The 12,782-nt window shown below is 44.5% G+C and overlaps 1 protein-coding gene across 1 annotated transcript; it reads right to left on the minus strand.

The window, feature by feature from the left end:
* Window positions 1-360: 360 nt before the first annotated feature.
* Window positions 361-11,489, minus strand: LOC118110598. The gene is made up of 23 exons (XM_047340137.1): window positions 11,348-11,489; window positions 9,665-11,205; window positions 9,139-9,303; window positions 8,920-9,018; window positions 8,309-8,546; window positions 8,105-8,167; window positions 7,393-7,502; window positions 6,586-6,723; window positions 6,256-6,363; window positions 5,950-6,091; window positions 5,281-5,754; window positions 4,881-4,925; window positions 4,679-4,758; window positions 4,162-4,274; window positions 3,888-4,071; window positions 3,081-3,395; window positions 2,845-2,935; window positions 2,520-2,668; window positions 2,282-2,367; window positions 1,714-1,783; window positions 1,499-1,620; window positions 883-1,191; window positions 361-370 (listed from the first exon to the last, which is right to left on the minus strand). Exons 1-23 carry the CDS (start codon window positions 11,478-11,480, stop codon window positions 361-363), a joined length of 4,785 nt encoding a protein of 1,594 aa, XP_047196093.1. The 5' UTR covers window positions 11,481-11,489.
* Window positions 11,490-12,782: the final 1,293 nt, after the last annotated feature.

Genomic DNA, 12,782 nt, shown 5'->3' on the forward strand with positions numbered 1-12,782 from the left:
CTCTATTACTAAAACTGCAACCATGATTCCAGCGATACAAAACATTCACATTTTTGGTTTTGGATGATTTGTTAAAAGTGTTGTACTGTTTGAATTATATGTTTTTCATTGTCATATAATAATAATAATAATAATAATAATAATAATAATAATAAGATAGTAATCAATAATAAAAATGATGACTCAGGCCATTTCAGCAACATTTACTGTTTGTCTCTTTCAAACTAAGGCTGAAAAATGCCAAAATAACAGAAAGTCCGACAAATAAATATCAACATTGACAATATGGTTAGTTTTGGATCCGGAAATGGACAAATCTGTTTTTTAAAAAGGATTTAACATTTAAAAAAATTGCAGTTCTTATTTTCTCCTGGAAACAACAAACACGACTTTCAACACGATTCACACTTTGCAAATCAACCTATTTACAGAACAACTCAAACGAAGCAGCAGTGAAGAACAAACCTAACATACACACGTGTTCTTTTATAAGTTGTTAAAAACATGAAAATGCAGAGCCGTCCATATGATCTCATAATATTCAGGTTTAAAACTGATTATACAAACAGTGAAGATGGTTTTGGACCCAACAGGCTCAGAGGAAATCAGATGAACAGAAGAGGGAGAATAATCTGCCTTTTCTTTTCGCTCAACACAAAGAGCCTGATGAGCGGAAACTACATGTATATACACACACACACACACACACACACACACACAGACACACACACACACACACACACACACACACACACACACACACACACACACACACACACACTTCGACCAACCTCCCCCTATCTGAGGAGCTGCCGTTTTGGTGAGGCCGGGGACGACTGGGAGGTGGAGGACTGGGAGGTGGAGGACTGGGAGGTGGAGGACTGGGAGGTGGAGGACTGGGAGGTGGACGACTGGGAAGTGGAGGACTGGGAAGTGGAGGACTGGGAGGTGGACGACTGGGAGGTGGACGACTGGGAGGTGGAGGACTGGGAGGTGGAGGACTGGGAGGTGGACGACTGGGAGGTGGATGTGGTGGATGGGTTCAAAAGCTCCTCACAGGCAAAATAGTCTTTGAGGGGAGCGAAGAGGTGACGGATGACGGGGACGCTCCACGCCTTCCCCAGCACCTTCTGCCTCTGCTGCCGGTTCATGTTCCGCACGTCGGTGTAGTGTTTGGGGAAACCAAAGATCCTGGCGACGAATGAAGGAGAAGGTGTGTGTTAGATAAAACCCAAATGATTTCATTCTATAAGTCGGGTGAAACAAAGAAAAATGGTGACGTGTTACCGGTTTTATTTCATACACCCATCATTTGTTCTATCTAGCTATCGTTAGTGGACTTCTAGGACAGAACTTGGTACTTTTAAGGGTATTGACCAAATGTTGGTCGATAGCTTAGCATTTACTAGCTTTAGGGAACACTCCATCCTTAAGTAGTATTCTGGTAATTCTCACAAACACACCCACACACTCCTTATCCCACTGTAAGAACACCTACTTTTCCAGTTCAGTGATCCAGAGGGTGTCCTCTTTCCCGTTGTGTAGGACAGGCAGCAGACACACGTGTTTTCCCTGCTTCAGAGAGTTGGAATTGGTGGTGATCGTCCTCACCTTAGTGACCTGAAATCAAACAATATCCAGAAAAAGACAAATGGGTTAGGGTTAGGATGGTAGAAGACAAAAAAGCAGAATAAAACCGAAGCGGTTACTGACCCTGGCTTCTCTGCCGACCTCTAAACAGTCCTGGAGACTCAGCCTGTCGCTCTGAGACGCAGCGATGGGCCTGACGGGGGAGAAGCAGCAAACAGGTTTTCAATGGGTTTTTACAACCTTACAGACTTTTTCCAGTTTACGTATGAAAGCAGCTGAAGAGACGACACAGAAACACAACAAGCAAAAACAGATGCAAACACATAAAAATATAGGCACAAAAAACACAAAAATAAATAAAAGTACATTTAGATTTAGAGGATTTATCACAAAACTCGTTGAAATAGATGCAAAACAACCACAACAGACACAAAGGTGTCTTTCTATTGTGTTGGACACATGATGGGCCTTTTACACATTTGTGCACAGGGACTCAAAGTCTCATTCGTCCATTCTTAAAATCAAAGAGCAGAACGTTTACAAAAGAAAAGATAGAGCGGTAAAATGTATATATATATAACTTATGGTCAGTTCATGTGACACATGCACATCATAGTGTGCTCTATTTTTACTACAGCTGCCACAGCCAGTAATGTAACAGCTCTACTTCATAATGAAATCAATCTCAGACCTGCTCATCCCCGGGATGTTTCCCCAGAAGTTACGAGCTCTGTGGGCCGGGCTGACTTTGACTGCGTTCACCAGCACCGGGTTGCACTGTCAACACATCAAATGAAAGGAAGTGTGAGCTCTCTGTTAGTCAGTCATTCTGTCTAAGTTTGAAACGTTTTGGCTAAAACCAGCAGGGCAACAAGGACAGAGAGGAGGGAAGTGGGAAGAGAGAACGAGGAAACGGGCCGAGGACGAACCTCGAGGAAGCGACAGATGTTGACTTTGTCGTGGGAGTTCATGAAGACGACGTTCTCAAAGAGCCAGAAGAACGGCCGCGGGTCTCCGTCTTTGGGCTTCAGCAGCTGAAGGATGCGGAAGAAGTCAAAGAACAACCTGCCGGTGCCCTCTGCAGGAGAGACCAGGGGAATAAAGCAAAGACGAGAAGGCAAAGGTTTAAACATGATTCAACCACAATGTTGAAATGAGAAAGCAGCATCTTTCCAGATGTAATCAGTGGCCGTTTGTTATTATTAAAAATGAACTAATTTATCAGATTCCAACGTGCGATTAACAGCTTCGTACCATAAAGTCCTTTTCTGAACGGGTTGACGATGGAGAGGTCGTTACAGGGGCTGCCACCGATCAGCAAGTCCAACTGACCCCACTCCTCGAGCTGGATTGTCACAGAAGAACAAAAGGTTACTACTGTTTTTAGCCGATATGTGTGTGTGTGTGTGTGTGTGTGTGTGTGTGTGTGTGTGTGTGTGTGTGTGTGTGTGTGTGTGTGTGTGTGTGTGTGTGTGTGTGTGTGTACATACATGTTCCATGGTGATGAAACGGGCGTCACCCACAGGGATGATCTTCTCATCGTGGTTGACGGCTGCCACAGCGATGGAGTCTTCACAGACCTCTGAGGCGAAGTATTTCTCCACTTTAAAGCCGAGCTCCTTCAGCACCAGGAAACCTGAAGAGAAACCAAACATATTTACACTCTGTCTTTGATCACAAGTTTGATCCCATGGATTAAAGGCTCCAGGCGCTGCGTCACCTGTTGCGATGCCATCAAACAGCGACAGGACTCGAAGTGGTCTGCGCAGGTTGGCGGGGATGGACGGGTAGACACGGTGCGGCTCCTACACAGGAAGAAACTGAGTGATAACTGAGTCTCTGTGATCATTTATTAATGGAAGATATAGTTAAGTTCATGTTTTAAAATATATACTTTTACAAGCAGTGGAAATGTTTGTTTTATTATCTACTGCTGCTGATATCTGATCTTAATAGACTCAGGTGTTAATATTTTAAGTGACATTTACTTTGTTGTTTTTTGGTTATTCTGTTCAGAAGATACTCATTTAAACAATATTCTAGATATTTAAAGTTATGATGCATCTGTACTTTAATTTGCCTTGAAGTTTACTTTAAATATATTTCTAAAAAAAGTCGTAATTCATCTAAATCCAAGGTGCATCCATATGTTTGGCTACAAAGTCAAATTTAATACACAAATGTCTGAAAGTGAAGATGAGTTATTCAGACGTTTATGGTGTGTGATACAAGTGAAATTGTAAATAATATTTAAACTTATGAAGTATAGACAGGGTCACAATGTGTGGAGCACTCACGAAGGCCATGGCGCTGTTGTTGGCGAAGACCTCCTGAACACGGATGCTCCAGTCCTCCCTGGGCATCAGAGCGCCGTGGGCTCGGTGCGGCTGGCACAGGAAGCAGATCCACGGGTCCTGCAGCTTCAAGGAGTCGAACGTCCCAGGACCGACGAGAACGTTCAGACAGTCCTCGCAGAAAGACCTGAGGGTGGAGAGGAAGAAATCTGGACTCTCTACTCGATCTTCTATGTATGTAGAGTAGATTAAACTGGAGAGGGACGGACAGACCCACCTGCAGCAGCTGTCATTGCCACACAGTATCACCTCCAGTCCGTAGCAGCAGATGGTGCAGTACGACTGATATCCGTCTTCATCGTAACGATGCAGAGTTTCTGTGAAGTTGTGCTGCGGAGACACGGATCAGAGGAAATGATCAGTTTAAGAAACTCATGGACTGTGTGTGTTCCAGCAACACGGAGGTTCGGACTGGGACTGAAGTGGGAACACGGTTTGTCCCAGTCCAAGTGACAACTGGTCAAAATGTGAAGAAACTCCCTGAAGGCAGACCCAATCCGAAGCAGACTTCAGATGTTCAGAAGAGCAAAGTGTGTTTTGTGAGGTCACAAGGACCTTGACCTTTGACCTCCATAGTCTGATCAGTTCATCCGTGTTCTTGAGATATGGTGTTCACAACAATGTGCTGGACGGACGACACGAAAACATCCACTAGGGGTCGCCAGCGCAGAGGAGTAAAAATAATAATGCGAGGAGGCGTTACTGAAACAGAAGAGATGTTCCTGGTTCCTTACTTTACACTTTAAACAGAGGCTTCCTTTAAACAGAGGGTGGGACATCGCCACGCTGTCTGAACCACAGCACAAACACAAGCCTGCAGACACAAAGACAGAAACATGGATATAAACAGGACTGTACATAATACAACAGAATGATTTTAGACGAATAAACAGGAACAGTTTAGAATCAAAACATACAACAAGTCTTATTACTCACCTTCGATGTCCAGTTTCATGTCTGTGATCCGACGAATTGTTTCCTCTGCAAACAAAAAGACATCGATAATCAATGACTGATGGTTTGTGATAAAACTCAAATTATGATCCTGTTTTAATTTCCATTTGTCTGTTAACGTGTCTGAAGGATTAATCAGAAACTACGTAACCAATTTCAACATTTTTGTACCATTACATTTTTGAGTGGATCCAGGATTTTAGTTTTTACTTTCACCACATTCAACTATATTATAGTGAGCGAGACTTGAACTAGTGTTATTTTACCACACACACACACACACACACACACACACACACACACACACACACACACACACACACACACACACACACACACACACACACACACACACACACACACACACACACACACACAGTACCTCGGAGCTTCTGGTCCGGCTGGGTGTAGACGCTGGTCACCTCATGGACCTTGCTGGTTTTGGGGAAGTTCCTCCTCTTGTGGGGCACAGAGTTCGGCGATGTGTCGTTATCCAACCCACCGGACAAACTGCTTTTCTTCCTCTGTCCCCTCCCTCCTCTCCTACTCCTCCCTCCTCTCGGCCTCTCCCCCCCTCCACCCCAGTCATCTTTCTCTCCTTCCCATCCTCCCCTCTCTTGCCTCGCTGCCTCCCCTCCTCCTCTGGATCCCTTCTCCTTCATTCCACCTCTGGTGCTTCTCCCCACAGAATCCACTCCTTCTCCCCCCGACAGTTGGTTCAGAGACGCAGCCACTTCTTTCATCTCAGTGCTCAAGACACCCGGTGGAGAGGAGGAGCTAGAGGGCTGAGGAGAACAGGAGGCTTTGGGGAAGAGGTTCTTCTTCTCCATTGGCCGGTTGGTTATTTCACATTCACCTGGACAGAGGACAGGCGTACATAAAACCACAGCATTTCAAAACAGTACAGAATACCACCAATACAAAATCCCAATGACTGAATCTAGAAAAGCAGCTTCATTTCTGAGATTATCAACAAGTTATATATTGTCTAGTCCGCGATTCGGTAAATAATACAGTTCATCAATCTGGGCTCTTACTCAGATGTTCGTACCATTTACAGAAGCCGTTGGTTTGAATCCGTCCGGTCCTGTGGGTTGAAAGCCTGCGAAGGCCCAGTCTAACATCTGCATCAGCAGCTGGGTTCTGTCCTCGGGAGGCGCAGGAAAACGTTTCTTACAGCGAAGTGCTGCCTCCTGACAAGGAATACAACATATGGAAGCAGGTGAATCTGTTAACAAGCTCAAAGGTAGAAACAGAAACTGTTTCAATGGACTGTATCGGTGGTTAGTGGCCACAGGAACAGTGTCTGAGCACTTCTCCCGTTTGTTTATTTCAGAAAGCAGAGCGACACACAAACCTCCAGTGACAGGAAAATGGCTTCTTTGTAGGTGGCAAGTGTGGCGAAGGAGCTGGAACAGAAGTACTCGCCAAAGGCAGCAAACGGCTTCAGAGTCAGCAAACTGACCTGGAATCAGAGCCCAAAAAACAAGGAGTCAGAATAAAAAGAACACACCTTTTTAAAGGATCAGTTACTCAGCAGGTGGTCGTCAATGGGGAAGACACAGCTTAGAACTACTCTGCTGTCACTGTGTAGATGAGGCATGAGCATGGTTATGAGTATAAACTCAGATTCAAACTCAGATTCTACATTTGTGCAAAACTTCATGACTTGACACACACGACTCACTTGTGAGGACATTTTCTGTCCCAACCACTCCACCATGCTCTTCCCTGGAAGCAGCTTCTCTGGCCCACAGGATGCGATGATGGCCGGCCAGGGAGCAAACCCCTCCACCATACCCCAGACCAGCGGCCTGTTCGAGTCCTGTACAACACATACAAAGATGCTTAAGCATAACTACTGATAGTTCGCCACACTGTAGAGATATATATAATATCTATATATCTATATGTTCTTAAAATGTGTCTCTCGTTTAATACAGAAAACTGTTTTAAAGAGCCTCTAACAACAACAGAGATAATGTGGTGGTTTCTCTTTGTGTCTCTGCTGGCTTGTTTTTTATTGATTCTTTTTAATATAAAAAAAAATGCCAATAATTTTCTTGATTAACACAGTTTAATCTCTACGATGTCAGTAAATAATAACGACAATGGCAGGCAAGACTTCCAAGAGCCCATAATGATGATGTGCCGTGCCGATATTATTGAGTAAAGAAATTATGATACCAATATTTTAACGGATATACAAATATCTAAAATGTTAATGATTCCTAAGATGTCTTTATCAAACCTTTATGACAAAGATATGCAATTAAGGTTTGATATTTCACAGTTTAACCTTGAATTATAAAAAATATTATTTTTACAAACGATGTAAATATGTATGTGAATAAAATTATCAGCAAAGGTAACACATCAGCTGATTTTATTGCGCGATTAGGAAATTTCTTCGTTTGTCCAACAGATTAAAACCACAAGATACTAAAACAATTCCTGGATTCAGATCTAATCTGAAGCTTTCGTTGGACCTCACCAGGAATCCTGCCGATTCGGAGGGTTTGCTTCTTGAAACCTCTTCGTCATCATCTTCATCATCATCACTGTCCAAGACGTGGAAAACCTCTGCCTGTGGACCTGGTTCGGCTGAAAAACAGTAACGATTTAGAAATGAAATCTGGACTCAAGAGTTTTACAATAAAACACAGTGGCAAGACAAAGAATGTGAAACCTTTGGAATGACCTGGTTCACTTCATTAATAATAATATAGAAACTGACCACTGCACTAAATCTGCTCAATAAAGCTGTTTTCAGACGTGAATTCTAGAACATGTTTTCCGGACCCTTTCTTTAGTTTGTGTTTCTGAAAGAGAAGTGAAGCAGCAGCAGGTTGTCGGGTCCGACTCGTTCACACCAACAGGAACATGTGGGGAACATCCAGGCGAGGGGCGGAGCCTGGAGAGCAGCAGGAGGCCGGACATGACGTATAAACTCCCAGTTGACGTCTTCGTCTTCTACGTGTACGGCTCCTCTTCTTCATCCTGTTTGTGTTCTTCCAGTTTCACGTCCGTCACGTGTTAGAAACCTCATCCACACGTCCACTCGCTCACTGGGCTCGCTCAGATCACAGCCATTCCACTAGGAGGCTGCAGGAACAGATTTCTGGAGCAACTGACTGGAGGTCAGTTCCTGACTGACAGCAACACCTGACTAAGTGCAGAAGATCAGTATATTCTAAGTTTCTTACCCTCTGCCTTTATTAGCCTTCTGATCCGAGAGAGTTTGGACTCCTCGCTGACGTCAACCCAATCTGATAAAACAAAAACACATTCACATTGATCATTATTAGCAACAACATTTAGAATGGCTACTGCCGTAGATGCAGCTGGTAAAGAAATCTAACTTGTGTGATAATGTCTGGCCCCATGTCCTCGTTCACTGAAGGTCTTACCAGAGGAGTTATCGGTGTGGTCTGACTCCTCCATACAACTGAAGTGTTTGGAAGTCATTCGACTGTGTTTGGCCACAAAACTGAAAGCATCATCAGATGAACTCTCCTCCTCCTCCTCTTCTTTCTTCTCGCTGCCATAACCCCCCGGGATGGGAAGCTTCCTTCTGCGGGTCCACCTCCCTGGTTGAGGTTCGGGGGTCTTCTTGTTTTCAGGAGGAGCCTTGTTGCTGTCGAACACCTGGAGACAGGAGAACAAAATCCAGGGCTCTGTATCATATGGTAGCATGCTAACACTTGCTATCTAACGTTTAACACAAGGTTTAACTGAGGCTGATGTTGTGCTGATGAAATGTCATTAGTATTTTAAGATACATAAGGCGATGCACACGCTCAACTGCTGATGGCGCTGGAGAAGAAAAGCTCATGAGCCCAACAAAATGATTATTGTGAGAAAAAAACATGAATGTGTAAAACTAATTTTCATGATAACCCAGCCAATAGTTAGATAGCAGATATTTCATCAAATATGTCAGGAGGTATTAGAGAAAGGATCGGGGAGGACTCATCCTCTGTGGACCATGAATAACATAATCTCAGCTTTTAACACTCACCTGGGAAAACACCTGTTTCCTGCACAGAGAGCTGGGAAGAGCCAGGAGCGTCAGGACGAGTCTGTGCAGAGTAGAACCCGCTCTAATGCCGCTCAACATCTGCAACATCAACATTGATATGAAACCCAACATTTCTCCAGTCAGCGCAGGTAATCCTCCCAGTGACAGTCACACGTTTCATTCAGTATCAATTAAGAAACCTATATACACTCTGTTTACCTTTGTCCAGTAGTAACCTCCTGCTTTGCTCGTCTGTTCTTCCGTCAGCGTCTTAATGACACTGAGGTAGTCGAGTGCCAGCTGATCCGTCTCTGGAGATCCGACTTTACACAGACCCAGCTGAACTCCCAGCTCGGACACCACAAGTCTGGACAACTGATGATTCTGGAGAGAAAACACCGATATCACAACATATCACCTCAGATGTTATTATCAAACCAAAGAAATGTAATGGAGGTTTTAACAGTTAAACTATAAACTTTATCATATATAAAAGAAAACACAAATACTGCCAAATATATGGAACCTGAATTAAGAAAATTAAAGAAAGAAATAGAATATAAACACAAAAGCACGTGTTCCAGATCCAGACCGGTTGGTCTGAGGAACCTTTCACACCTGATATTTTGGATTAGACTAAACAGAAAAGTCTGAAGGTCTGAACCAAACAAGGTAGGTGTGAAAGTCTGACTGGTGCTGGTTCAAATTCTGAACTGTAACTGACAAAAGAAATCCACCTTCTTACATTAATGTTCTCTGGGTGTTTCAGCACTGTGCTGATATCCCTCAGGGTCACTCGTCCAAGCTGCTGAGGGACACTCAGCACTATACTCTGTAGCAGTGCTTTATAGAAAGTCACTGCAGCCTTCAGGAAGTCGCTCCTCTCCTGTTCCCCAAGATCCACGTTAGCAGTGGCCCACATGTAGTCCATCGCATTGGAGCCTAAGTTCATCTCTGATGTGGGGAGCAGCTCCCTCTCACTGTGGAGGAGATACAGGTCTGGTCTCCTGACAAAGCGCTTAGCGCTGGAGGGACAGAAAATGGTCGCTGCATACAACTGAATCAAAGCAGAGGTCAGCTGGAGCTCTGCCACGACGTCTGCTTCAGCTTTCTGCTGCATTTCTTCAATAGATTGAAGGGGCTCCAAAGACTGGGACAGGAAGAGGAAGTCCAGTTTGACTTTATGATCCATCAGCTGGGTCCTGATTCGGTCAATCTGCACTGTTCCCCTCAATGACTTAAAATGCTTCACTAAATCCCTCCAGCTGCCGACCATCTTCCGCACAGTGCGGATAAAAACCAAACACTGTGCCGAGACGGGGTGCGATGTGTTGTAAGACTCCACACCAGCAAACAGCTCTTTCAGACTGTCATCAACAGAGGGGTGGGTGGAGCAGTGGTGGTGGATGTCTCCAACAAAGTCCACCACGTACTGAAAGGAAGCAGAAAGCGCGGCCTCGCAGGCTCTTCCTGCTATCCCAGGGAGGCCGCAGAGCGACACCAACCCCGGGCTGTGGGCCTTGAGCTCGGACACAAACACCCGGCTCACCCGTGGGTGAGGAGCGTTACAGTAAAACACAGCCAGGTTGGACAGACAGAGGTTGGATGTCTTCAGCGTGTCAAGCAGAAGGTGTGAATCAGACCGTACTGCGTCTGTGTCGACGTCCATATCCACTGATGTTTGTGGATCAGCGGCGTCCACGCTCATCTGCAGAGTGCACAGCAGCCTGACCACACAGACCCCTGAGCTCGGGTCGAAATATCCAATCAGGACGACGCTTGTGCTTTGTCCTGCATCCAGCTCGACCCCCGTGTACAGGTAGAGGCAGAACGGCGTGAGTGAGCAGGCCTGGGTGGCGTCTTTTGGGTGGGACGGTTTTAAGATAGCAGAAAGCGAAGGACCAGAAATATTAGAGTGTGTTCTTGTGCTGAAGGTTGAATTTGAGTCCACAGTCTCACATGAGAGTTTTCTGATGAAACTCTGCAGAGCGTCGCTGCTGCAGGGACTCGTTGCTTCACTTCTCTTGTGCACAGCTGCTTCTGTTTGCTCCACTTGCTCCTTCTCCTGTGCAAACTGTTCTTTCTCTAGTATCTCCATTTTGTCTGTTTTCTGCTCCTTCGTCACATCCATCATCAAATCATCATCGTCAGATATCACCACCACTTCCTCTGCAGACCTGTTTGGATTGTCTCTTGGTTTCTCTTTTCTTGGTCCTTTCACTTTTTTTCCTTCCATCTTCAGAATGATCTCCAGTTTCTGATGAGGAGTCTTTGAGGAAACATCATCTGTAAGAGGAAGAAAAAGACACTGAGTGGACACCATCTAAACACACGTGGAAACCATGACAGCAGATTAAACTATGGGGAGCCGCCTCAGTCTTGGTGATTAATGCCACAGTATTTATCTGTGGATATCCACTGCTCCCACCTGAGTCAGCAGGAACCATGCTCTGTCCTCCTCTGGCCTCCAGGGCGTGATACTCCCGCCCTTTGTGGTTCTTATCAAAAAACAGCTTAAACCACTGGAGGAAGGTCAGAGCCACCGTGGAGTTCCTCTTCATCAGCGCCTCGATGGGGACGTACTGCAGAGACAGAGGGGAACAGAGAGAAACCTCACAAATCTCTACTTGAAAAGAATGACCTCTCACGTAATGAAATGAGACACAAAACAAAGTTAATACTGATATGAATAATTGAGATAATGGTGCATTGATGATTATTTTGTTTTACAATGAACATAGAACCTAAAAACCCTCAGTACACTTCTAAACAGTACTGATCACATTTCAAATATCATCAGATTTACTGCTCGCTCACCACTTTTATATTTAGAAAAACTTACTCGTACGACTCCAACTTTTCTGAATGCAGCTTGCATTAAACTGTAGTTGTGGATAGAATCCACCTGATTATTGCTTTGGAACCGGACCCTGGAAAGATCCAGAGACCCAGGAAACAACAAGTCCATCAGCTGGCAATAAGCTGCACCTGGATACAAACACACAGTCGTTTTGTTAACGGTGTGAAATGCCTTGAGATCGTGCATGTTGTGATTTGCTGCTCTACAGATCAAATTGGTGAAGTTACATCTCCTGAGACATCTCTCGTCTCAGAACAGAAATAAACCTGGTGTTCAGAATTAACAGGAAACACTTGGACAGAACATTTAAACTAAAACTATGGAACATGTGACCCATTTAATATGTAAACACCAGTGTGTAAAACCTAAAGATGGGTGACTATCTTTCGGACCAATTATTCTCCTCTTCAACATGTGCAGTATCGACCAAATATTCTGTGTGTGTTCTCTTACTTCCATGCGTTTAAAAAAATGAATGTGCACTGAAACTTGTCAGTCTTCTTCTGAAATAAAAAGTATTAAATATTATGGTAATTTACATCATACTATACAACTGTAGAATTAAAAGTAAAAACACAATGACTGATTATTTTACAGAAGCACTTCAGTTGAGTTCTCTTCAGTGTAGATTCTGTTCTTACATAAGAACCCAGATAAGAAAACATTGGTGGATGTCAGATTCTTCTGAGACGTTGTGGTCTTGGCAGATCGTGACTCGTGAGATCTGTGAAGAACGAGGCCATGAAGGCTCAGCCCACCTCAGACCCTCAGACCCTCAGACCCTCAGAATACACAGAACATGCACTCATGGTTGCTTGTTGGCATAAACACATTTGCGTGCCGACCTACCTGTGCACACCTGCTCCACCTTGGTGAAGCCTGTCTGTAGAGTATCGTTGAGCCACGCCAGCAGCTCACAGCGGTTATATGAATGTACATTCACTGCTGCATTCACTGCAACATTCACTGCAACATTCACTGCAACATTCACTGCTACATTCAC

The sequence above is a fragment of the Hippoglossus stenolepis genome, chromosome 6 (assembly GCF_022539355.2).
Source record: "Hippoglossus stenolepis isolate QCI-W04-F060 chromosome 6, HSTE1.2, whole genome shotgun sequence".
Taxonomy (NCBI): domain Eukaryota; kingdom Metazoa; phylum Chordata; class Actinopteri; order Pleuronectiformes; family Pleuronectidae; genus Hippoglossus; species Hippoglossus stenolepis.

What these genes read in the sequence shown, in the direction of transcription:
- LOC118110598 (XM_047340137.1), bottom strand. Translation starts at nt 11,480, where the DNA reads ATGAAGAGGAACTCCACGGTGGCTCTGACCTTCCTCCAGTGGTTTAAG. An exon ending in AACACCCAGAGAACATTAAT is followed by an intron (nt 9,304 to 9,664) that starts GTAAGAAGGTGG and finishes TTTTCTCTCCAG; the next exon opens with AATCATCAGTTGTCCAGACT. An exon ending in ACAACAGCGCCATGGCCTTC is followed by an intron (nt 3,396 to 3,887) that starts GTGAGTGCTCCA and finishes CTTCCTGTGTAG; the next exon opens with GAGCCGCACCGTGTCTACCC.